A 27,152-nucleotide genomic window follows, 5' to 3' on the forward strand; every position below is an offset into this window, starting at 1 on the left:
CTTGGCGCGCTTTAAATTCTTTCTTTCCTGAATCTCAGGGTGCAATATAACCATTATGATTTAATCTTAGCTGCTCTATTCTCTGCGTATGATGCAACTCTGGCATATTACTTCTGACCTACACAAATGGGAAGCTGAGGCACAGGGTGGGGTGTTGCCAGGTGCAGAGCTCCTGAGCATTCAACCTTAGCCGCGCACCTCTGCTTCCCTCCCGTTAGAGGAGGAGGAGAGGCTGTGGGGGAGCTACCAACCTGAACAGTCTTTCCCTACAGGTGTCTCATTGTCAGAGTGAGCTAGTGTAAGTGCCTCAAAAGTGATGTTTCAAACCCACCATCCTGAGGCACCTCTGCACAGCAGGCACGGTGCCCTCTGGAAAGTCATCTTGGGACAGGGTGGGGAAAACCCCCCCGGACACGCCGGCTCGTGGCCCCCTCGCCACGGAACGGGGTAAGGTCAGGCCTTGGCCGTGCAAAAAGCGTCTGTGACCGCAGGGTGTGATCCTGACCGTGCTCAGGGGCAGCAAGTCAATGTCTTGCTCTTCACAGACCTGCCAAGTGGAAAATGTTTATTTGCTGCTCTGGATCTGTGATCTAGGAGGAAAAATAAAAGTGATTTAACCTCCAATGTGAGGAAAATCACCTGACTGAGTAGGATGCAGATGATAAATAGGTCAGAGGGCCTTACCTTGCCTGGCCAGGCAGGGTGGGGAGACAGAGGTGAAGCACCGGATCAGATTCGTTTATTATTATTTATTATTAATGTTCTAATTTTTCCCTCGCTCGGATTCCACAATTGCTGGAAATAAAAGCTCCTCTGGCTGCCTGGGCGCGTCTGTGACATTGACTCCGTCTCTGAGATGGGGAGCACCCTCTGGTGGTTAAGGATAATCTGACATTTCCCGGGACTGGCACCCACCCCCCCCCGAACCCCGTTAAACGGGCGGGAGACACCGCTGCCTCTCTGTCGCTGTCGATGGGTGTTTGGGGCACAAAGGCGCTCTCTGATTTTCTCCTCCAGGAATCTGAATTTGACCCCTTGGAAGCCTTTTTGCCTGTGAAGAAAGTGCAAGGCATGTGTGTGTTCTCCTTGCCCTGATGCTGGGCAAAAGCTCACGTTCAGCCCCTTCTTGCTTTCTCCCGGTGAGAGGGGAAGGAAAGCTCACTTTGCTTCATTCGTTCCCGGCGCTGCCCCTCTCCCCGGGGACTGCTTTGCTTTGCCTCTGCTCTTGCTCCTGTCTCCCAAAAGCACCAGTCTTGCACCCAGAGCTCTCCTCAGCCCGGCTCTGGGTGCCTTTGCTCTGCCTGGGTGCTAAAGCCAGCACAGTACAGTCCCTTGCAGGGAGCGCAGGAATTCAGCTCAGGTTTCCCTTCTCCTTCCGTAAGTGGATTAAGAGGCTGTGGGGATCGTCTCTGCCTGCTTGCCTCAATCTTCATTAGCTAACATGTTTCGCCAGCCGCAGTCACATCCTGGGCTGGAGAGCTGTTTGACAGGAGTGGATTCTGGCCCCAGCCCTCCACAAAGGCTGTTGTCTTCTGAGAGGGTTGTTAGCAGCGCTCTGGGCTGCCCTGGGTAGAAGGGCTGTAAGGCAGGCGCGATGCAGTATGTGCATCCTTGCTCGCTGTTCACTTTGCAATAACTAATCTGCATCCTTGGCTGACCGAGACACCTGAACCCCTACGTAATGCCCACGCTATACAAGTGTTACAAAACATTCTGCATCTCTGAAGGTGCACCCACATGTGTGGGTTTTATTTCCTTGTGTTTTCCAGCCAAAGGAGGATCCTGAGTATATTAAGATGCTCCTGAAACTTGCGTTAGTTGGCTGTCAGTTCTGGATGACCTTTCTTGGGTGCTTGAAGGTAGTCAATTTTAATGCAGTATTTCCTAACAAGATGTGTGCAGGCAACTGACCCTATCTCCTCAGTCCCTTCTCCTCCCTGCTACTTTGTGGTAGTCATTAATGGGCATTACACCCTTGCACAGGCAGTCATTTATTTTACAAGTGCTGCTCTTTTCTCAGAAGATCTTTTCTACACAAGGAAACTGTGCACTTTAAATTTTATTGATTTTAAAACAATCCATTTAAGCTAGTCAAAATCCAAACTGTGGATGCTCTCCTGCCAGCTTCAGGATGCTTCATTTTTGCTCATTAGATGTCTAAATAGATTTAATTTCAGTAGTAATGAGTGCCTTTTGCACCAGCTTAAGTTAATCCATTTAAAAGTGTACCTTGAATTATACTGCGGTAACATTCTCATGCAAAGAAAGCCTGCGAGGAGAGGAGGCATCACTAATACTGACCATCATTGGGGGATCCCTGTGCGCAGCGGTAGGGAGACATTTGGTATCTGTGCAGAGCCCTGAGTGTACCTTAGCAGTAAGAAGAGGCTTCCTCCTGGCTGTCAAATATGTGTAAATGGGTGCAGATTAAGCCTTGTATTTCTGCAAAACCGAGACTCTGTGAAAGCACGGAGCATGCTACAGAAATTTATGTGACTGAAAAATTCCAATGGGAAGTGTTTCACAAGGAAGCAAATGCTCTCCTTTTGTTTTCGTAACCTGAGCATTGTGGCGAGGGAAGGTGGTGTGTCAGCCTGTGAAAGCAAGGTCAACTGGCTAGGAGCAAAATCAAAATGGACCTTTTTTTCTTTTGGCAAGTTGGAAAGGAAATGAAAAAAGGCAAATGAGCATGAAGGGGCAAAGAAACTTTAGACTCTGGAGGATTTTACAACCTAAAGCTGTATTTAGCAAATTAAGGGATCAATTGAATTTCCCAACGAGTGTGCATTAAAGCACACAAATTAATAACCCTAGCAGTTATGAACTAGCAGTGTATTTGGTTTGGCCCTGTAAAGATTTTTCAAGCCATGGTCAAAGCAGAATAGCTCACTAGAGAACCCTGGGTTGTGCTCCAGCTCCCTGGGGGATGCAATACTCTCTAGAGCAGTCTCCTCAGAGCTAAGTAGCTATCAATGGTTAATGATGTTCTTCCCAGAGTGGGGAAACTAAGGTCACACAAACCCTGAAAATGTAACCTGTCTCTGAATGGGTAGCAAAGGAAGTTTCCTTTGAAAGACTAAATAAGACCTGTTTCATTGAATGGAAAATGGGTCCTTTTTATACTGCCCTTTGTTTGGAGGAACACAGACTGGGAGAACAAACCTGGTTCTATATATTTACAAGTAGCAGAAATCACTTTGTTGTGTGTGTGGAAGAGCGGACTGAGGAGGAGGTAGTCTGAGTTAGGACTTGACGAAACACTCTCACTGCTAGACTTGTGCCTTTTTGATGTTGAGGCTACGTTAGATCACTGATCTTGAAGATGATACTCTCTTGTTCTTCAGTCTTTTCAAAGGTTTCCCAAAGCGCTTTATGCATTAATGAGTTATTTTGCTACCACGACTGTTTTTGCAGTAGCTCTAATGGCACAAAACAATGTACTGATTCGAGACCAGAATTGAGGAAGAATTGGGGAGTAATGCAAAATAGACTAGCAGAGGCAGAGCAGGAATAAACCGGGAATGTGCAGTAAGATGTATCTCAAGCAGTAGTTCACTGTCTGTTCCTGCCCTTTTCATCTCAGTCTCTGGCATCTCATCAGTAATGAATTGCAGGGAGACATGAATTGACACATAATCTCTTCAGTGCCCATCAGTGACCCCTTACTAACTCCATGCTTCTGCAACATCTTCTAGTGAAAAAGTCTGGTGCTATTTGATAGTTTCCAAGCCCTAGTTCCACTTTGTGGCCTTTTAACCAAAGCCAGAACAATAGCATAGCTGCCAGGTCTGTCAGACTGGGCAGATCTATCTGTCTCTGTCCCTATCAGCTCTATGGTGGTTAGTGGTGAAGGATCAGCTCTGAAGGGGAACCCTGTGATTTTAGAGAATGACTCCTGCTTGTCCTTCAGTTTGGAAGAACAATAAGAAATTGCATCAGGAAAGACAGTACTGTTTCTTGAAAAAGGAATTCCTGATACGATACCAAGAATTCTGTATTTCCATGCTGGCTTTTGCAATTCTTGTGTTTCCTCCTGTTAAATCTGCTAGTCCTTCCCTCCCTCTTAAGTTTAGGATGTCGAGATGAAATTTGGATAGAGACTAGACTGGCATGCTTTCAGTGCGATTAGGATCTGGTTGCATGTAAATTCAGGGTTGCTTTATTAGCTGTGGTTTGAATTGAGGATGTCTATTGGGAGTTTCAGGTCTTGGTTTTCTCATTGGAGGTCCTTCCATCAGGCAGGTCTGTTAAATGCCTGCGTAGTCCCGAGAGACACTTGATCTGTGTTTAAAGGGAAGCAGATGAAGCACAAGACGAGAGAAACGGCTGTGTACTAAAGCACTGTTTCTCTGAAGGGATCTTACTGTAAGCTGTGCAAAGCTTGCATGGCAATCTAGATGCGTGGGGATTTCTATGTGCTCCATCCCAGCAGAGACCCATGTGATGCTCTTTCTGGCCTTTCCTGCTCTGAGAAAGACAGTTGATGGCTCCTGGATGCTTTGGGCATGAACTGTGTTTAACTCTCCTGAGGCCCAGGCCAGGAAAACCTCTGGAGGATTCCAAGCAGTACCTGCCTCCTGCTCCCCATTTCTCTTAAAGCTTCCCCAGTGGAGACACCCGCTCAGGGAGAGCAGGAAGTCCATAAATAAATAATTCCCTCTGTCTCTCCTGATCAGCCCAAGCAGCCGTGATTGCTCCTGAATGCCCGGGTTGCTTTCTTCTAAATGGCTTTTAAACCAATTTCACCCTCATCTGATGACCCAACTTCTCCCCCTATTTTTGGAGGAACAATTTTTTCTTTCAGACAGAGTGTTCAGGGCAGTATTTATATTGTGTCAAGAGTTTTGGCTGAGGTGAAATAGTATGTCAGTGCAGGCAAGGTTACAATTTACTGGTTCTACTGGGCTGCCCCATGCCTTATTCTGACAAACCTCCCTGGGTATTGCAGCTAGCATTGACCCTTGCTTGAGAACACTGGACCCAGGATATTCATGGACATGACACAGATATTGAATAACTCTTATACTATGCTAAGACACTGCGCTTTTTTGGGTATGTTTTGCTGTTGGGACAGCTGATCACTGAGACAAATGAGTGGCCTTATCCTTTGCCTCACAGTGTGTAGGTATAAATTTGGGAACATAAGTTAGGAGTGCAGGCTCTCACCTGTCTGTTCAGCTGACCTACGGCTTTGTATTACTGAGCATTTGACACCTTACCAAATATTTAGGGCTTATATTGGTGCTCTTCTTTGTATATATGAACTGTAGTAGCTCAAAAAAAAAAGCTATCCTAGTATAGCAAGTATACGGTCAAGGTGTTTGTTCGTCTGATGGGCATCATCTAGGTTTGTCTATGCACAAGTATTCTGTATTTCTGGAAGTATTAGCACTGCCTCCACAGGCAGAACATATCTGCTGGGCGGCAGTAGGACACGCACAACACGTTATTAACATCCTTACAGTGCTGGTCAGGTGTCCTGTGTCCCAGCACAGCCTTGTGTTGTGTTGCCGGCCAATGGTGTAGTGGCCCTGTAGTGCCTTCAGGAGAGCTGTTAGTCTAAGCTGGAATGCAGCTGCCGTGCATGGGGTTATAATGCCAAATGAGCTGATTCAACCCAAATGACTGTTGGCTAATAAAGCCTGATGACCAACATTTTTTGTTTGCTTTAACCATCTTGCTTGACCAATCAGTTTAATGACTCTCCTCGTGAAATGAGCCCTTGGAAACAAAGTGTTCTGTCAAGGTACTCTTGCCTAGTACCTTCTGCAGAAGCAAGGCAGGGCCCTCCTTGGTGCCATGTCACTGGCTGTTTAGCAGACCTCTGTATCTGAAGCAGTGACAGTATTTCTCTCCTACCATCTTCATTCTGTCCTGCTTCTGTCTAACTTCCTGGTACTCTGAAAAAGCCGTGGGTTTAACAAGGAGAAGCGCTGTCTCCAGACTGTGTGCTTCCCAGGACAAACCTGGTAGCAACAGCTTCTAGAAGTTACATCATAAAAGCCTACGTTTTGCTGAGTTGCTGACCGCACGAGTTAAGGAATGCTGCCAAATGTTGAGGAGCAAGGTCTAAAACATGAGTTGGCTACTACTGAGTTCAGCTGATTGTTAATATTTAATGGAAGACTGGTATGCTCAACAGATGAGCAGAGAGAGGAAGCATCAGTATTCACTGATCATCATTAAATTAAAGGTGTTCAAGGGATGAACAACAGACTGAAACTGGATTTTCCTTTATAAGCACTGTGGAGACCAAAGGGACCTGTTGCTAGGAGGCTGCAGCACCAAAGTCACCCTCAGACCACATGAGACTAAGATTTGAGTTTGCCTTAACAATGATACTGAAAAGTAATCTTTTCTAATGCTGCCCCAGGAATGGTGAAGCTGGCAACATGTGACTTTGAAGGATGAAGGCATTTTGCTGAAATCCAGTGACGCATGTTCAGGTCCATCAGGAGATGGCTTTACCACTGCCCACAACTGCCTCTGTGTCTGGATCTTTAGGATACTTAAAGACTTGCAAATCACATCAATAAGACCTTTTCAAAGACATCTAGGGAGTTGTACTTTTACATACGAGAGAGTTTGCCATCTTTTGGAGTACACAGAGCTGCGTAGTAGGACTGAGCTAGTGAAGTTTCTCTTTTCCTTTCCTTTGTGTAGAAAAGCTTTATTTCTGTTAACCAGCAGTTACCACTCTCCTTGTCACTGGCGACCCTCTTGATACTGTATGTGGATATATTGCGTAGCTAAAGCAGACAGATCCTGAGTTGCCCTGCCACTTCTAAATGATGTTTGGTGGTATAGGCAAGGATTGTTTTTCTTGTCCTTTTTCCATCTCTTGTTTGAAAATGTACCACAAAGCCATGATCAGTCATGGTCTGTAGGCAGTGTTTGAATGTTAATGACTTGCAGACAGAGCAGCAATTTCCTAATGTGTTTTACTGCATGTGTCTGAATGAGATACTGTTGATGGAACTCAGAAGTTGAAAGTATGTTAAGAAGCTTGGGATAAGGTTTGTTGGCAAAGCTGTCTAATCAAATAATCTGGCACGCCAATTTGCTCTTGTCCAGAAAGTGAAATAACTGTAGTTCAAGTAATAAATAAACTCAAGAGGGACTTGTGGAAAAATCTATATTGTTGTTCAAACACTAAAGTTAGTATAGAACATATCTTCAAAATGGTCATGTACTTAGCCGAGCTGTTTGGAGATCCAAAGCAGAGGAGACATGCAGATGTCGTACTGCTGATACAGCATGTCAGAAGGAAGCTGCCCTCTGTGATGTCTGGCACTAGCCAAAACCTTACCATGAGGAATGGGAATATTCTGAGGCTGGAGGAGGTGACCAGGAGAGCAGTCCTGATCATCTGATCATCTATGCTTTTTCCAGACTGTTGTGCATCAGGTTTCCTAAGGTCATTTGGGACCTGCAGGCTTATCTCACTGTTAAATACTTTTGCAGAGATCCACTGTTGATGATCTCTGTATTTGGCCTGGCTGACCTGGTGTAGTCAGTAGAAGACTATGCCCAGACGAGGCCAGATGGAGGTTCCTGCAGGGAAAGGAAGGTCTTTAATCGTTGCTTTCTTCATCCCTTATACTCTGGATGGAAAAGTCCTTTCACTGCTTTCCTTTGAAACTGCCTGCATCACTTTCCGAAAACACTCTGTTACCTACTCAGAGAACCCAGCTAAGAGCAAATTGTACTTACCCACTATTTTTTGTCACATCATAGTGTTCAAATTGTAAAGTCTGGGCCACTGCAGGCAACTCATCGCTGTTGCTGGGAAATGTTATCTTGTACATGTTTAAGTTCCTGTTTCCATCACAGACTTGGAAAAATCCTCTGTGTGCACTGCCTTGCCATGTTCCCTAACAGTAATAACTCTGAAGCTTTTTGGCTCTTTAAGGCCCACTCCTTTTCTGGGATGAGACAGTTAGCAATATTAGTACACATGCCAAAAGTGTTTTAATCCTTTGCTTGCAGCATAACAATAAGTAACTGTTATTTGTCCTGGCAAGACAGATATTTCTTTTGATCAGCTCAGTGAGTAGGGCTGGTACTGAGAATATTAGGGTCCTGAGGTGATGAGAAGATGTGGGGTTACAGAGAAGCAGCAAATCGTCTCCCCAGATCAAGAGGAATTAATTAGCATTCCCTGTTTTCCTGGCCTTCCTCCTTGGCCTTCTGCAATACAAGACTCAAAGCTAGTGCACTGAGGTAGGAAAGCTAAAGGTGAAAAGATGCTGTTTGACTCGTGCCATATAACAGGATGAACCACCATGCTGAGAAAGCCGTGCTTGTGATGGCTCTGTGCTGGAGGATTAGCAACAGCTAAACAAAAGTATTTCCAGGATTTTTTGATGCCTTGTGTTCCCTCCTTCCTCCTGGTATCTGAGCAAATAGCCCAGCTACTGCTCTATGGACTCCTGGGATCATGAATGGGGAAGGATTCATTTCTGCTTTACTGCAGTTTGGAAAGAGGATGGGAAATAGCAGTGAGTGCGCTAGTAAATTATGTGTAGCTGTCAGTGTGAATAAAATCACTTTCCAGTCAATGTTTTGGTCATCTTCTGCCCAACCACAGTAGCCCAGCTGAGGGTTAGTGTAATACATCACAGGAAACAGATCAACAATAGGTCAAAATCTGGAGCCAGATCACAGCTCTCCATTAAAGTCCTCTAAGTCTACGAGATCCATCTACTTCTATAATTGCCTGTGTTTTTTGAGGAAGGTTTGTGTCTGCTCAGTTAAACAACAGTTAGGCAAAGACTAAGAAGCAGACTGACAAAACATGACAGCAAATACATTGCAGTATTTCTGGGCAAGGAGGGTATAAGCTCCTATCAAATACCCCAGCTAACTGATGATGCAAGAAAGAGCAGAAGACATAATCCCAGCTATATAGCTTCATTACTGTCTGTCTGTTTCTTACTACAAGCTCTTCCAAAATACAGAAAACAGTAATCTCTCTTCCCATTGTCGTTAGCGTTTCCCATTTGATAAAATACTTTGCGCCTGCCTCTTACTCTGATGCCCTGTTTTGAATTCTACAAAAATTTGTATGGCTTTGCCTTGTTTACCTCTGTGTGTGTCTGAACGTGCACTTTCATCTAAGAAGTCAGCAGGAACATGTTCTGCTCTGGAAACAGAATCCTGCTATTAACACTGCAAAGACAAAAGCAGGTAGAGAAAGAATTTTCATTGGCAATGTAAGGACTATGTCTTAGGGCTCCCGACATTTTTGTATCCAAGCACAGTACTTAATGAAAGGCCATGTTTTGGGGACAGAGAATTTTCATTCAAAGTGGGGCAGTAGGGGTTAAGACACTTGTACTCAGACTTTCTCTGCTACAGACTTGCTGAGATTGGTCTGGGGCAAGCCACATAACCTAGTTATGATATGATTTGGCAGTCTATAGATTGAGAATTATTACACGGGTGTTTTAAAGGCTAGTTAGTGCTTGAAACATGTCTGAGGATGTTCAGATGGGCAGTTATTTAAAGACTACAATGTGGCAACTATTACCTGCTTAAATAGATGTTGAGCTTCAGCAAAGACAGTGGTGATACCTTTTATATGGAAGCATTTTGTTTGAGTTTGATAGAAAACAAGGTGTCATCTTTGAGACAAACTGTTTTGATCTCAAAAATGGGTGTAGTAAGAGAGGATAGAATGGAGCCCAAAATAAAGAACACTGTATTGTTCCCATGGATAGAGCTGTATCTAGGATAGCTATTGGCTGTGGAAGGGGATAAATGTGAAAGTGGTGAAAGCCTACCAGTGATCAGAGTCCTGTGCTCAGGAGCCCTAGGTTCCTCTCCACGGTTACATTTGCAAAGCAGAAGGTTGAGAATATGCAACACAATGCAGTGTGAAGTCCAAGCAGTACTGTTGGCCTCAAAAGTGTGAAAGGGTTGTCTTCTAAACTCATCACAATGACCGCTCTGTAATTGTTGTTTCCTGAAATGAGACAGGGGCTGGGAAAGGTCTCTTGTCATTGAACTCTTTCCTGAGCAGACAAGATAAAAATGTCTGTGCACAAGTCTTTTCTGCCCAGCTTAGGTCTCCTTATTATTACGTATGGGTTTTGCCCTGTGCAGACACCACTTCACTGACTTCCTTGTGTGACTACAATAATAGGGCCTTCATAAAAGGGGAAAAATGCTCAAACCCTTGAAAGTAACTAGATCTCTCCCTCTGCTGCATTTCTTTATTCACAAAAAAACTAGCCTTATCAGCAAATGAAATCAAGTTTGTTTGGCATGATTTGCAGGTTACTCCTATATTAGACCAAATGAAATTTCTGTCAGTCAATCAGTCAGCTTGCTGGAAAGTTGATCATTATTCCATTATAAAAGTTTAAAAAAAAAGTAAAAAAATAATCTATCAAAATCAGATGAGTCATTAAAGGATTGGAGAAAGTCTCCAAAGAAAGTCTCTATCCATCATCTCTTTGAAGAGCCAGCAAAAGTAGAGATGTGTCTTGACAATTTTTGTTTTCTTTCTTCAGAGCGGGGTTGCATGTCTCAAAGAACTGGTACTCCCTATAGTTCCATCAGCCAATAGCACTCCGATTGTGCCCTGTCTGAGGCTGACGTTGATGAAAAGTCATTGCTCTGCCTTTGGACCAGGTGTGAGGAGAGCTGGTGACCTCAAAAGCCAGAGGCTGCCTTAGGAAGGGCACTCCAACGGGTAGCACCTACCAGAGCACCTGTGGGTATGTTCTGTTCAGGGGCCACAGACTGAGTGACCAGGACTGTTGCTGCCCCTCCTGCAGGGAGAGAACAGCAGTTCCAAGGCAAGATTAATTCAGGTTGGAAAACAGCAGTTGCGGTCACAGGGTCTGCCTTGTATTTGCCCAAACTGAAGGATTTGGCTTCCAGATCCGCCAGCCTAATCTTACGGTCCTTTTTAACCTTGTCCTGGTACTTTTTTTGAAAATACACATATTGGAAGGATGGCCATGTTGGGATCAGTGTTTCCTTCTTCATTCTTTGGGGTGGGAAGATAAATTGGCTAAAACCATGAGAAGAGCTCAGCAAGCACTGTGTGTGGAGGGGTTTGCAAAAGATGAAGCCTCCCGAAGTTCCATAATCAGCCTGCAGAGCTCTTGTCCTCTTTCTTAGGGAATTCAAGTTGGCAGATTGGGCCCAGGCAACAAAAACTATTCCTTTCTATCCTTCTCGGAAAGAAAGAGCCAGACCTCTGCAGAGCTAATCTTAAGGCAAGGGAAGCCCCATTTGTCCTTTTGCACTGGGTCAGAAGAGATTTATGTTACATTTCTGCACCACTCTGTAAATACGCATCTTACCCAGGGAGTCCTCTGTCAGCAGCAGCCCATTTCCAGAGTACAAACCCATCATTGTACTGTTTATATCAGTTAATTTGGCCCTGTGGACCTTGTGCCAGGAGATCATGTGGCTCCCTGCTTGCCTCACCTCGGCCTGGATAAACGTTAAAGTGCAAAAATTAAAACATCAGCTGTTGGGAGAGCAGGACCTGCCTGCCAGGCCATTCCCACCGTGGTCCACACTAGAGCTAATCTCTGCACAGTCCGGATCCAGACAGGGAGCATCATTCTGGGGAAAACTCTTTTCCATCACCATCTGCTCACTGCAAACACTGCTCTTGAACTGTAGCTTCTCCAGGCCCTGACCCTGTGTGCATCCTCCATCCTCTCTTGCCTACTGTGCATTAGGAATGTTCCTTGTGGAGCAACTAGGTCGTCACTGAGGCCCTCTCTGACCTCTGATTTCTTTTGGAAACACAGTGGTGCTGGTTTCGTCCTTCTTGCCTCTGCTTGGGTCAGGTGTTCTCCGATGTGGTCAGTGAGATTCCTTACTTACAATCTTGGGCTCTGCTGATGCTAATGCCCTACTAAAGCTCGTCTTCTGTCCTTTCCACATCTAAAGCATCTTAGAGATTCTGCCGGGCTGACATATCACTTATACACACATACTTTTGTATACCTATGTCCCATTTCTGTTAATTATGTTTCCTGGAAAGATGCAGAGTTGTCACCTGCAACATTCAGGTAATCAGATTCTGCCATAGCCTTAAAACTGTGGATAAATCTGCTCTCTGACTTCTGTTTTCTAAACTAACCTGTTTTCTGTGCCATCTCCATAGGTACCTTTCACCATAAAAAGATCTCTGTTTTGATATCCTTAGGCTGTCCTGTCTTAAAGATAGTCGATCTGACTCACACAGTTTGTCCCCACAAGGCCTGGGGACAGGGTAGGGCGTACTATTAGTCTGTATGGCATTTGTTAAGGTCTCTGGTAAAGGAGGTAGTGAGGAATTTTCACTGATAGACTTTAATATAAAGTCAGGATGGTTTACACTGGCTATAAATTTGGCCGTTTCTCTTTTCTGAATGTTACCAAGTTTCTACAAGTACTGAATGTATGAAAAGTTTTAGCCTAATTTAGTCAGTGTGTATTGCCAAGTTTATAGTTGAACCACGCTGCATTTCCTTTTATGCTGTATCACTCCTCTCATCTGAAAAGCTCCAGGTTTATAAGTATCCTCTTAGCTCCTTTTTCTTCTTTTCTTTTTGTTTGCTTGGTATAAGAGAATGAAACTCTTATTCACGTGTGTTTGTGTGTTTTCCTTTTTAAGAAGGCTTCTGGTTCTTATTTATATGCTAAGGATATTTTTATGTATTTGAGCAGTAGACATCGAAACACGAAGTAGAAGCACAGGAGAGAGACAAGAGAGGTTTGCACGAGTGTGGTTTGGAAGGAGGAGAGCAGGTAGTAAGGGACAAATAGACCCTGTAGGGCACCCCTGTGCGAGTCAGGCTTTCAGAGCAACACTGCATGTGCGAGGCGTGTGCCTGAGCGGCTTATACAGAGAGGAACCTTCAGGCAGGTGTGGGTGCGTTGCTGTAAATATGCAGTGGAATTGTACGAGTGCGAAAATGTGTGTAGGAATTGTGAAAGCACACCGACTGTAACGGCAGCCACTGTGTATGCCAGGGTTCGACAGCGGTTCCTACACGAGGCTGATCGTGTGTGCCCTTCTGACAGGTTTGTGAGGATTTCGGAGAGTGTATATCTTTTGTGCCTGGGAATACGCACCGTTCTCCCGAGTGTCAGATCCTGATCTCATGTGCCGGGATTTATTCCAGTGTGGTTTTATAAGCTGTGCTGAAGTGACATCTGAATCACACCGCTTTGAACGGGGACTCGGACGCTGTTCTGTGTGCGTGCACGGCAGAGTTTGTGTGCTTAGGGCAGAGCAGAGGTGCCCGAGCGCAGCGATGCCCGCGCCGCGCGGGGCTCTGCGTGTGCACAGAGCGCACGGATGCGGAGCCGCTGCGATGCGTGCGCTGTGCCGTGCGGGCGGGCAGGGGCCGCCGGGCGGGGCAAGGGCACCTGCCGCCCGCCCCCGGGCTTTGCCGTAACGCTGCCCGCCGCCCGCCACGGGCTCGCGAGTGGGTGAGAGGCGAGAGGAGCGGCGCCGCGATCGCTGCCGCGCCGGGACCGGCCGCAGCGCTGCTCCTGAGCCCCCCACCCCGCGCTCCCCCCCCCCCTTCCCCGGCGGCCAGCCCGGGGCTCCGCGCCCGTCCCGGGGGATCGCGCTGCGGGGCCGCCCCCCCCCGCCTCCCCGGGCCGTGCCTCCCCCGGCCGCGCTGCAAGCCCGGCCCCCGCGCGGGAGCCAATAGCCGCCCGGCCGTCTCCCGGCGTTAAAGCTACAGCGGGGCTCGGGGCGGCGAAATCCCCCGTGGCCGTGTCCTGCGCGCCGCCGCCGCTGTGTCCGCACGCGGGTGCGGGAGCGGAGCCGAGCGGCGCTGCCTCCCCGCACGCTGCACTTTAGTTCTTCTCTCCTGCTGTTTTCTTTCTTTCTTTCTTTCTTTTTTTTTTAATAGCTTTTCTTTTTCATTTTTTCCTCCTCCACCCGGGAATGCTCAAACTGGACTGATGGACATTTCCGAGCTGTGCATCTCTGACCCGCTCGGTTACCACAACCAGTGAGTGCGGCGCGCCGGGGGCGGGACGGGCCGGGGGCGGCGGGGGCGGCGCGGCGCAGCGATGCCTTCTTCCCGTGTAACTTCTCCCTCTACTGCTTCATCCCCTAGGAGCGGGCAGCTCACAGGGAGCACTGGCGGTCCTTGCTGCGCAGTTTTACTTTCCGTCTGTGCTGGTGGTGGTCCTTTTTTATTGCATCGATTACTGGGTGCCTGTAAAGAGATGCGCATATAAAACTACGCAAAGTAGATCCGTTAAAGCACCGTCTTTTATAAAGAAAGGTCCGGTTTTCACCTGAAATGCCCTATGGAAATTGAGTTTCCCACAGCTTACTGTTTGGATCCCCGGGAAAAGAGAGGAATGAGTCGAAGGGCTGGCAAGCAGGCGTCCCGAGCGGGGACCGGCGGTGGTACCTTAGCACCTGCTCCTGCTCTTTGTATTCCGAGCTGGGCTGTGCCTCGTAATGCTGCGCTTACAATCACTGTACCATGTTAACTTCGGTTTGATCCTTTTGGGGAAGTTAGGAAACGAGGCAAAATCTTCTCGGCTTTTTGCATCCAGCTGCCTGGAGCAATTAATTTTCAATGCATTCCTCCTGTCTGATAAATCTCACCCTGAGCGGAGTCTCCTTTTGTGTGTTTGCATGTTAATCCATGTGTCACCTACACAGGTTCTGTGGTGGCATCACCGGGGGGGAGTGAAGTAATTTCGCTTGTTTCATTGCTTTTGTTTTAAGAACACATTGTATTTAGTAAAATTAAAACAAGTAAAACCAAACAAAAAGCCCACGATGATGCTTACTCCTCTTTCCTAATTACAGCTGTCTTTTATCTGTCTTTCTGTCTGTTGTTTCCTGATATTCCATCTGTCTTCACACTAATTTCTTCTTCCTTTAATCCCCTGCTTCCAGCAGTTTCATTAAAATGAGACTTACTATTGTTAATAGAAATTAATAATCTAACCCATGTGATTTTCTTTTCCCCGCTGGTGCTCACTTGTGGCTGCTCCATTTTGAATTAAAAATAAACAAACAGTTTCTTAAGGGAAATGTATTCTGTATGCCGCTGGGAGTCTTTTAATATTAAGGCAAAACCAGAAAGCGCATTTACCTTAATTAAAAAAAAAAAAAGAGCAAAATGCCATAATCAAAAGCTAGATCTTCATTGCTTACTATATTGTCTCTTAACTTTTTCTTTCTATTTTTTCTACTTTTGGAATTGAGAAAAGGAACTCAAACAACGTGAAAATAGTAAGAAGTAATCTGCATTTTGTATTGCTGTTCAGTCCTGTTGCTTTTTCCATGAACTCTCGGTCATTTCTCGATAATGACAAGTACGCCTTACCCATATTCACATCTCTGGCTACTGAGTAGACAGGGGAAGGTGGCCTTGGGGGAAGTGGCACTGAGCCCCTACGGTTTTACATTAGACAGAGAGTGCTGCTTTTTGAGGTGAGAAACAGTTGGAGAGCTCTCTGTTTAAAGAAGTGCCTGTCTGGGTTCTGTGTGCCAGCTAACCGTCTCTTTAATATTGTTGAGGTTGTGGGTGAGAGACAGAGAAATGTAATTTAAAGTATCTCAACCTTTATTTATTTACTTATTTATTTATTTAAAGAAAGGAGTTCACTGATGAAGGGGAGTATGACTAAGTCTGGAAAAAGTTATTGAGAGAGGGAAAAGATGTGAGAAGCCTTAAAAGATACAGTGTATTTATTTAAAGGTATACCTACAGTGTGTCAGGTACTGATTTGATTTAGATTCTGGTTTTGTTAAGGTTGGATTTCAGATTGCGCTCCTGTAACTGAAGATAAAAGTTGGGCCAATGTATATCCCCATAGCCACTTCTTTCTTCCACTGTAACACAGTTATATTGTGAAAATATAATGTAAATGCAGGTATTGTATCTGTGCCTGTATCACTACCTAGCCGTGGGAGCTATCCTTAATGTATGGATTTATGCTTCTGACTGTTGGCCATTGAAAAGATTTTAATAGCTGTTTTCCTTCTTTTAAAAAAAAAAAGACTGCCTTTAATTATGTGGACAGCATTTTTTGTTAAGCTAAAGCTTAAATTAGGAGTTAAAAATATTGAGGATCGCTCTCTCTTGTTTTGTTGCTTGTTAAGCCATAGGAACAAATAGAAGGAAGAGTAGAATGAGGAAGAGAAGCGGATGTGGTCACTCAATACCTGATCCATACAGTTACCTGGAAACTGTATTTCACCTCACAGTTATTGAGAGAGAGAGAGAGAATGAACAAAACTAAGGAGAGAAGAGGTGACTCCGTTCACCTTGGAGTTTAAATAGAACTTAGTTTTTGTAACAGACCCAAGAAGAGTCTGAACGAAAACTAAGCAAAGGAATTCATTGTCCCTAGTCCCACTCTTCAGGGTTTGGATTTGTCTTCCTCAAGCAGTAGAAGTTCCTTTTCCTTCACCCGAGTGTGTTGATCTGAGCAATTACACCGGGAACTTGTGGAAGTTGTAATCAGCAGATTGCGGGGTTTCTCTCAGCGCAAGATCTTGCAGAGAGAGTAAGAAAATGCTTTTTCCAAATTTTGACCCTCTGCGTGTGTCCTAAGGCAGTGTATGTATTTCATTTCTTGCGGAGGAATCTACTCTTCAGCAACCACTTACTACCTTTTGGTACTGACCTTTGGGAGAATTACTCCTGTGGTAGGTGATGCAGCTCCAAGGAAGATGCTTTCGTATAAGTTCAGATTGGGAAACTAACAAAGACAATGATTTGTACCTGCAGTTTGTCTCTCAGGTGAGGGCATATTGTAAGAATACATTAATTACACTGTACTGACAGTGTCTGTCTGCAGTACAGTGGGAAGGGCATACGTGTGCAGAAACCACGAATGTTCGCTCTGACATATAAAAGATGTGATTGTATTCACGCTCCGAGACGTGTGCATCTATAAAAATACATGTGTCAAAATAGGCATATACATATGTGTGGTTGTACTGAATATCGGGGTTGCATCTGTCTCGTGTGCAAACCTAAGGCTGTTTCAAAGGAGAGGGAAATACGGCATTTTTAATCTTCTGTATTAATTTCCACATCCCGGCAAAATTTTTATAGTTGCCACTAGAAATGTTGATAGGACTACAAAATTGCCGTCTCTGTTTATAATTAATATTCTACGTGGCAGACAGAAACTGACCAAGGAACCATCAGGAAGGGGAAAATAAAAAATCATTGGCAAATGAGGGCATCCTGCCAGATGTTATGTCTCTTACGCTGTTTCCTCTGATGTACAAGACACATGAGTCATTGATCTGATAAAAATGAAAATTATTTTATGAACAGAAGGAAAAAGTTGAAAGGAGTAAGTGATGTATTTGATAGAGAGACGGAAAGGTATAACACCGGAATTTTAAGTCAGTGAAGGAGCGAATTCTGGACCCTGCAACAGAGAATGAACGGAGTTGTCACCACTCTAATGCACAGACTGAGGAAATGTGACTTGATTTCAGAGGTTACTGGAAATGTCCATATTCCATGAATGGGAGGAAATCTGAATCAGAGAAGCAGAGTGTGACTGTCTGCTCTGAGTATCTCTGGAAGTCTGGGATAGGGAGGAGTTGTTAATTGGGGAGAATGGGGAGGAATTTGGTTGTTTTATTGACAGAATAAATTGAAAAACTTCTGTAAGGGAAATGGCCTAGTTACTGGGTTCGTGACAAGGTTCCCATCACGAAATTGGGGTCTCGGTACACTAAGCTTATTAAGCACAAGGATGATGAGGAAACTGGTATTGTCAAAGTATTTGTGTTAACTTTTCCCTCCTCTACCAGTTCCACTTGTAAAGATGATCTAATCATTATCAATTATTGAGAAATATGGAAAGATCAATATATTTAAAAAATAGGATTTTTTTCATTGTATTGATTGGAAGTACTCAATAAATATTGCATTTAGCCTGAGAGGGGAAAGACTTTGGAGAGAGTGCATCAGAGGAAGTTGCTGTGACAGATTTCACATCCCGTTTTCTTCCTCTTCAAGGGAATGTTGCTCTACTCTCTGTACCCTTTCTGCTGTTATGCCCCAGCCCTGTTTCGGTGCTGTTACTGCTGCTCAGAATTTCATGTCATATGAAAACACCGATATTCTTCCAGTAATTTTAGTTCAATAAGAAGTTTTGTGCACTGTGTCAGTGGGTGTATCTACAAAATTTTCCAGGGCTCAAAGGATACAGACTCTCTTAGGGAATGGAGGAGGGGAGAAGGTAAAAGGTTGAAACCTGAGACAGGATGAACTTTACAGGTTCTTTTGGAAGCACAGTAGAATTTCTCCAAAGGGCGTAAAATGTCTAGAAGAGTTTTAATTAAGGAAAGAAATAGCAGAAGTAGAAAAATATGGTGATAAAGCTTGGCTATAAAAGCCATAATCCTTTCCCCATCTTCTAACTTGTGCTCCCCAGTTTAGGAGTTGGTGGTCATAGCGGCAGCTAGTATTGCTTGTCAGATATTTCACTGTAGATTGCAGAGACTGGGAATTTTTTTCCCAGTAATATCTGTTCTTTATTCCATGAAGCTACTGATACTAACTTTACAGCCAGGGAGCAGAACAGAAATTTTAGTTTGTGCAGTGTGAGCAAGTAAATTTAGTGTCTGTCCAGTACCCAGCAGTGAGGTTCCTAGGTAATGCTGCTATAGAAATTGGGGGGGGCAAGGGGGGGGCGCTTGGAAACATCAGAGCTTCCATGGCAAACATGAATCAGATTGTTGTTTTTTAAGCAAAAGGACTTAAAGAAGATATTAGCAGTACTCTGCTATGGTGACCTTGCTGAAAATGGGAAAATCTTGATTTCTTTCTGTCTTCCCAGCGTCGGCTACATTTGAGTTGTGAGTATAGTGCTCGCTATGTAGTTTGCATGTGTGAAGTGCTTTGTGCCCGTCATTGGGAAAAGAATATAATATAGTATTATTTATTAGTAATAGCTATTGACTTGGTGAGTTTTACTTTTTAGGAATCAAATTGTAGCAACTCATTCTCTGCGTTTGTTTCCATCCTTGCTGTGCTGCCTCTCTCTAAAGCTTTGCCCTGTCTCTCCAGAGCAATAGAGATGCCCACAAAATGATCCTTGCAGCTGGAGCACAGTGCGCTTTGATTCTTCCAGCGCTTGAGTGCCTGGCTGCTGGCAGTGACTGTCCGTGAGGAGAAGCATGTCTGCTCAAGGTGGAATGCACTGTATAATAATATATTTGTCATGTTTGTAATTGCAAATGTAATTAGCAAACAAGCTCTGGGGGATTGAGGACTTGAAACTTTCACTGCACATCATTTGACCCTATCTTGACTGGACCGGAGCTTGTATGCCACTTTTAACCCTTGCTGCTCTTGCAAAGAGACGCTCCTTCTAGTCTGACTGGTGCTAAATTTCCTTTTTTTTTTTTTTTTTGCTATGAGCAGCATTGTACCTATATTTGCTTATACCTCCTTTTATTGTGATGGCAAGTGCTTATGTTCCTTCTGCAACACATGCACTAATATTTCCTCTCCTAGCACTTCTGACAGAGGCTGGAAAGCGTTCTGCAGTGCCCTTTGTGAAGAGCACTGTGTACCAGTAAGTGCTTTTGCATACTGAGCTGTTCGGTGCATTCCTATCACCACAGGCAACGTTACTATTCAGTGCCCCTTGCACTTCGCAAAGACAACTTGCGAAAAGCAGGTGGCAAGCTGTTATCACACAACCTGCGATGGCTCTGTGTCCCTGCTGAGCTGGAATTTTCTTGCACTCCCTTTCTGAATGGGGGAGGAATAAATATGTGAGGAATACTGTTCTTTTTGTGGGATCCTGGCAAATCTCAGTCTAGTCATCCTTAGGATGACTTTGTCATCCTACAAAGAATACTCCCGATCCATAAGGATTTAGCAAACAGCACAGAACCCGTTCATAAAGTCACAAACTTATGAGTGCTTAGGAAGCAAAGAGAGCTATTTTGCTTTTTTTTCCCCTGTGAATATTATTGTTTATTTGTTTTCTTTTTTGTTGTTGTTTTTAAGGTAGAACTTAAATTGCAGTAAAATTTGTGATAGGACTGTTCTTGTTTTGTTGAGTTAATTTATTCTTGCATTTTTGTGCATGTGGAAGGAAATAGCTTAAATGTAGAGAGAGGTGGCTGTTTTAATACAGTTTTTATCATGACTGTAAGGGTATCTCACAAATATTGCATCCTGTTGAAGACTTGGGAAGGAGAAGGAAACCGTTCTTGGTAGGGTAAGAGCCTTTGAGTACCCCTCCCTTCAGTCCAGATTTTCCTTTTCCATTCCTGGAATTTATGTTGGATTTACCACATATTTTAAGGGTCATACATTTTTCTTAAATCAGAATAGCCTATAATGTGGGTGATGGAAGCGGGACCTCCAGCTTAGAGTACCTTGCATAACAGGAGACACATTCTCATAGCACCTTTTGTTTTGAATTGATTATCTGTGTTTTACTGCAGCTGTTTTTAGATGAAGCGTTCTTGTTACTCTGTGTCTACTGTTCTGAAAGGCTTTTTATGCATTCGGTATATTTAGAAGCGTTATTTTCTAATTTTTTCCCCCCTTTTCTCCTGGCACTCTAAAGTTCCCTTTAGTAATAATGGCCCTCAATCTCCGGTGATGGAGCCGTCACTGTGAACAATGCTGGTGAGTGTATTGTCTCGCTGTCCTTTTACTCAAGAGAAAGGTCAAAAGAACAGCTTTAAAAAAAAATGTTCAATTCTCCTGTTATGATTTTGCATATGGAGATGATCATTTTAATAATGTGTAAGCACTTGGGTGAAAATAAGACAGAAATATGATTTTCCATCAGTTGCTGCAAGTACATTTTTTTTTTAAATGTGCTGACATGAACGATTACAAACTAAATTTCTCACTGAGGTTTATGCCATTTTATGTATTAAAAAATGAAACAGCTGAAAATAAGGACACTAAATAATTATCCTTCAGCAGATTTTATTTTTCAAAAGTCATCGTGTTGGTTTTGGTTTTATTCAGGCAATCTGACAAGTTTCTCATTCTCAAACATATTATTTGTTTCCTGATGTAAGAAATTATACTTATCTAGATGAGTTTTTCACAGATGGAGCAACACAGCAGTGGAGAACAGAGTGTTACTGATTTCGGGGATTTGCTTTAGAGTTTTTCTTTTTGTTGCACATACAAGAACTAGCCAATATGCATTTTCTATGTCTACATTTTCTTCATACTTTGGTTTTTATTTTTTTTAAAGCAATCTTTGATTTATACAGCAATTTTGAGAGTTGCTGCCTGTTTATTTGTTTCTGGACCATGTATGACGTGATTGCTACCTAGTTAGAAGAGTTCAGAAGGTGCTGTAGAGGAAGAAGAGTGATTTAATTTTTTAGCGCACACAGATTCGGTCCTTCAGCTCCTTTTCAGACATACGTGATATTGCTTCTACTTGGATCTGTTAAGAATTTAATTAAGTTTCTTTTTGGTTTTTGTATTTCTGTTGATGAGGGTTTTTTGGTCATTTTTGTAGACTACAGGGGTAATGGTATGGGGAGATGCTGAAAACATTCTCCTATGAAACTAAAAACATTGGTGCCTGTTGCCTGACGCTCTTTAGTAGGCAATTTTTGTTATCGGATTCATCGGCGTTGTGAAGGTATCTGGCTGGATCAGGGCTCTCCGTACACCTAACTGTGTTAAGCAGTGATTTCGAGTGATGATGTGCAGCCTGAGCAGGGGCTGGGGCAGGGAGGGGGCACACCTGCCTGAGGAAACTGAGGCCCACTTTTAAAGCCAAGGAAATTCCGACACCGCAGCTTGCATTTTGGTGCTGGAGCTCCGTGAAGGATGTTGATTTACTTGTTGTGGGTTCTTTTTGCCTTACTTGATTGTAGCAAATAACCTTCTGAAAATGATGGCTAAGTGTATGAGTGTGTCCGTCTGTATTACTTCACGTAGATGATGCCGGATGCCTCTCCTTCAGAATAATTGATACAACTCGCGTGGTGGCACCAGGCATGCTGTGGAGGACTAGAATGAATCAAAACTACGAGAGAAACAGTTTTCTTGCATACAGAGATCTGTGAATGCACGGATGGATGTATATCAGGGTGTTCGTGTGCTCACTTATTTTTAAACACATGTGCACATACTATAAATTAACAGCATGCACATATATGTGAAAGATATAATTTTATATGTAACCACATGTCCATTCGATATTGCGTGATGTACTGCTTCACTTAGATGTTTATCCATACCACGTCTCTTTGTGCACATACCTAAAACCTTTCCGCATGCGTATTTCTGTGCATGTATGCTTGTATGAATGTATAAAAAGATAAGGATGGATGTGTCTTTCTTCATCACAAGGTTGTTCTGAGTCTTTGTTAATTAACGTTTGTAAATCTATAGATAGCCTTAAATAGAAGGTGTTCTGTAAGGGTAGGAATCCGTACAAACATGCCATATGTAATAGTTGTGCTTTAAAAAAATTCGGTGTTTCTCTTGGAACGTATATAATTATGGGTTTTATAGGATTAGGTGTTGTTAAACAACCACAGTTGAATCTTCTCTTTATAAATCTATGCACATTCAACTTTGTAATTTTTGAAGAGGAACAGAGATTTTCCTTAAGTAAATTATCGGAGAGGAATTTGAAAAATGGTATAGAGAACATGAATCCAGGCATGACATTGTCTCCATAACGCTGGACTCATGTACCATAGCCAGAAAAGTAAGTGCTTTGAAATTTATTTTTTCTTTAAATTGAATTTTATTTATTTATTTATTTATTTATTTATTTATTTTCTATTTAATGTGATTTTGGTTTTAGAAGGCACAAAATATAATTGCTTCCCCTTATGAAACCCCGTGCTTAGAAAATTATTTGACGATGACTTACTTTGTTTTTTTATTTCAACACCTACAGTGTTTCCGACCATTCTTTTAGAAGTTGTTGTTTTGTTGCTGGTTTTTTGGAACAAAACAAACAAAAAAGTCAACCAATTCCCCCCCTCTCAGAAAAAAAAAAAAAAAGAAAAAAAAAAAAAAGACGTCCCCGAGCATTTAATTTTCTTTTAGCAGTTACGGCCAGGGGACTGTCACTGTAAAGGATGCTGTAAGCCCTAATCACTGCCCATGATCATTACTTCTCTAATAATACTGACCATCTCTGTCGAATTTCCTCCCTTGAGCTGCTATTCTAACATGGAATTGTTTTTAAAAACATGAACAGATTTAATTCTACAACCTTTTTAAAGTAATGTAACTATGAAACAAAAAGCAAAAACTCTCACAGTACAGGGATTGTGGTATTTCTACATATTTTAATACACTAATTTTCCTCGCAATTTTCCCTTCAAATCTTTAGGGAAAAACAGATGCAGCCTGTGCCCTCCTCCATCCCCACTTAATTGGTGGTTGAAAGAAGAGAAAAAACCTTTTTTGTATGGTGTGTTTGGCTGCTCCGCTTTTTCAACATGCTATTACTTTGCTTCAGTCTCTGAAAAATGTTATAGATTCAATTCCCCTGTTGGACCAAGAGTTAAAAATTAATTCATGAATAATAAAAACCAATCAGTCTTGTTGAGTTTAAAAAGGATTAGAAGAAAGGTTTTTGTACAGGAGCAGTTATATATCTTGGTGGTGATGTTGTTGGACTAATAGACATTGTACCAGGTCTCGTTGGTTATCTGATAAAGGTAACTGATTTGCAAATAGGATTGTTATCCTGATGACTAACGAGTCTAATATTGGATGGATTAAAAGAGGTTGGGCGGCTGGTGTCTATTATAAGTTCTCGACTCCCTCTAAGGAGATAATTTATTTGATTCAGACGTGTAGATTGAAAAGGGACCGGGTAGCTGCATACCGTAAAGGAATGGTTCATGCTGCCTTCCTGCAGCTGGGATTTTAAAGGAGGGTGATGCGATCTGGACACCGAATTCCACCGCGTCAGTGTGCCTGTGACGGTGAGCTGTTCACAGCGCAGCGAGGGACCTGTACAGACTCCGGGCTGTCCTGCGCTCCGAGCGTGTAACAGATGGAAGTGAACACAGAAAAGCTCATGATCACCATGAGACAGAGAGGATTTGAACCCAAAATTTTGTGATGCAAAACCTGACTCTGTCCCTACATAGATCTGCTGTGTACCACTGGAAAGGGAGAGAAGAAAATACGAGACATGGCTTTAGGGAAATGAAAGCATCCAGAGGGATGGAGATCTCTGTTCTTTTAAAAAATGGTTCAGAACTAAAGCTAGAGTTTAAGGGAGGCTGATGGGCAAAAGGGACTTGTTTCAGGGGCAGTGCTTGAGCCTGATATGGGATACAAGAAGAAGGCTGCTCCTCTGCACCTGCCAGCCATTCCGCACAGTTAGGAAGGGGAAGGGAGGAAGAGGACACGGCTGCCATGGGCAAGAGGAGGAATGGATAAATCTTTTCAAATAACTGCTCCATAAGAGCTCCTTAGGACTAGAGAGCGTTGGTGAGAGAAACTACTTGAGTGACAAATTCTCCTCCTGTAAGGCGAGTTCGCTGTCGTGCTTAAGAGCCGCAGCACCTCTGTCTTGCAGTTGTCATTGTAGGAAAACTTGCAGATCTTTGGGAGGTTAAAGACAGTGTTATTCAGCCCGTAGGTGACTTACTGTTAGATCTGGGTAGAAATTAAGTCAACACAGAGAAAAGTGTCCTCCTTTTGAAAAGAGAATAGTTTTGTTTCCTTCTGTGGGGGACTGGGCAGTGGCTTTGCGTCCACCTGCCCACCGCTCCAGCGCAGGTAGGAGCTGGAAGAGCTCTGCAGCCATCTGCAGGGCTCCCCGCACAGTGCGCCAGGCACCGCGCTGTGCTCGGGGTATGCGGGGATGCCTGGGGAGCAGCCACCGCACCTCGCTTTTCATGGGACGGCTGTTTGGAAGCGTTCAAATTACTTTGTCCTCTCAACAGTTCATGCAGGTTTCTCCTGGGCTTCTTGGCGGCACTCTCATTACTGCATTAAGAGGTAGTTTCCGTGTTTATGGACTTTGTGGAGTCTCCAGAGAGGCTCTCTGTCATCCTTAACAGGTCCTACCCTGCGCGCTCCCTTCAGCATCTCACTAGTATATGTCTGGATGCTGTCAGCACATCTCCTGAAGAGCGATCCCGCTGTCTGTGGAGACCTCGTGGTAAAGAAGCTTGAAAGAAAGGAAAGAGAAACCTTAGTGTTTCCCATATGAGTTTCATGGAGTCTTCGAGAAATACATAACTGTCTTTGAGTCCATCTTTTGTGTATGCGCACACTGTTGCCTTACTTGAAGCAATCTCTTGCTTTCTCACAGAATCACAGAGTAGTTGAGATTAGAGGGGACCTCTGGAGGTCATGTGGTCCAAGTTCCTGCTCAAGCAGGGCCACCTAGAGCCAGTTGCCCAGGACCATGTCAAGGCAACTTCTGAATATCTCCAAAGATATCTTCGCAACCTTTCTGGGAAAGTGCTCAGTCACCCTCACAGTGAAAAAGTGTTTCCTGATTTTCAGGCAGACCTTACTGTGTTTCAGTTCACACCCTCATGTTGTGCCCCTTGAGTTTTTTCCCTGTTCCTGAGTTTACTCAGTCGTTTCATAGTATCCTAAAAGTCTCTCCAGTTTGTCTGTCTCTTCATAATGAAGTGACACAAAGAAATTTTAGGTACATTTAGTTTATACCTGTGTGGAAGAGAATGATCTCCTACCTGGTTCCCTGGGAATGTATCTTCTTGTCCTTTGTGGAGGTGTTTGATGGCTGGGAGTACAACTCTGTCACTGGGTTCTGAACTGCTGGGCTCTTGCAGACAGAGTTAAGAATGACAGGTATGTTGTCTTAAATTCACAATTGGTTCATCAAGTGCATCTCATCAAAAGATACAGGAGTATCTCATTTAGTCTAAAATATAGCTTGTCCACATCACAATATGATGAATACATAGAGGTATTTGTTTCAAATACCCTCTTTGTCTTTTTTCTTAGTAGCTGGTTTATTTGGGTTCTTTTCTTACCAGATAAACTGAGTAGCAGCGAGCAACACTTAAATACAGATTTGACAGGGAACGACCCATTCATTTGGGGATTGCTGTTATTTTGACCGCTGTGCTCTATCCTCATTGTCTCTGGTTTCTTCTGGGAGAATGACATCTGAGTGGTCTCATTGTATCTTTGATACATCACCAGTGTGAGAGCTAGGATAAAGATTTGACACTGTTCATGATGTGGACTGTCGAACCAAGGAAAAAACCTTTAATAGCCATAGAGAAAAATCTTTGTGGAAGATGCCATATTAAAATGACTTCTACCGTGATAGAAAACCTCCTCCCTGTAATAATGCAGTCCGTACCTGCCGCCTTCTAGGAGCGACTCCTGTGCAAACAGGTTCTGTTTCACTTGCAACAATAGGTAATTTATACCAGGTTACTTCATCTTCTGAGAGCAACTAACAACCGTTAAATGCTGTCAGTGTTGTTGAAGGAAGAGGCTGGTGTTAAGAATTTATATGAGAAACTACACAAGCAGAAGCTGCAAGATGAAGCAGCCATCGACAAACTTTGAGCGTATTTGGGAACTTGCTTTTTTAAAAGTGTCTTCTAAGGTACTTTGGATCCGAATCTGCTGTCATTTTTACTTGTGTAAATGGCAAGTAACTGAAAATTGTATGGGATACACCAATATAGAATTGGCATAAGGTTAATATTAGCCCATTCAGCTCAACATCACCATAGAGGATGATATACCTGGAATTAATAATTTTGAAGTGGAGGAATGGGGGGAAGGACTGAAGCTTTGTATGGGAAGGGCAGAAACTAATGATTTCCCTTCTGTAAAACTCTGACAGGTGCTGTTAGTGCCTCAGATCACCGGCTGCTTCCTTCAGAGTTCAGGTTTCGTGCTTCTAATGCATGAAATGATTCTTTCAGCCCTTTGGGAATAATGTGGAATATGTTGGAGAAGGCTACAGTAGTGGTGATTGGGGAGCAGTTTGATGCATTGCTAAAATGCACAGAGGACAAAATGCCAAATGAGGTGTGAGAGGAGGTGAAGTGTGAACTCGCTGAAGTTGCAAAGAATATTATCAGGGTAAAAACATAGCAGAGGTGAGTAAAGCAGGACTCCAAAGAAACGTTCCAGCATGTGGAGAATTCCAGAGAGTTGAAGAGAGAGAATGTCTTTTGCCAAATGAGGATGAAGCCCATGGAA

At 43.6% G+C, this 27,152-nt stretch overlaps 1 protein-coding gene across 8 annotated transcripts in view; it reads left to right on the top strand.

Moving 5' to 3' along the window:
* The window catches only part of ESRRB (estrogen related receptor beta), a 167,741-nt gene that overhangs the window by 69,533 nt on the left and 71,056 nt on the right, over positions 1-27,152 (top strand). The window contains exon 1 of one of the 8 annotated variants that reach the window (XM_054067440.1): positions 13,749-13,982. The exons of 6 other annotated variants lie outside the window; for them this stretch is intronic. In XM_054067440.1, the coding sequence (XP_053923415.1) occupies positions 13,933-13,982 (50 nt within the window). In that variant the 5' untranslated portion in view covers positions 13,749-13,932. Of the gene's footprint in view, positions 1-13,748; positions 13,983-27,152 lie in introns of those variants that run through there. One more of the 8 variants, XM_054067448.1, reaches the window with a different exon arrangement.

The sequence above is a fragment of the Cuculus canorus genome, chromosome 5 (assembly GCF_017976375.1).
Source record: "Cuculus canorus isolate bCucCan1 chromosome 5, bCucCan1.pri, whole genome shotgun sequence".
In the NCBI taxonomy this organism is placed as follows: Eukaryota; Metazoa; Chordata; class Aves; order Cuculiformes; family Cuculidae; genus Cuculus; species Cuculus canorus.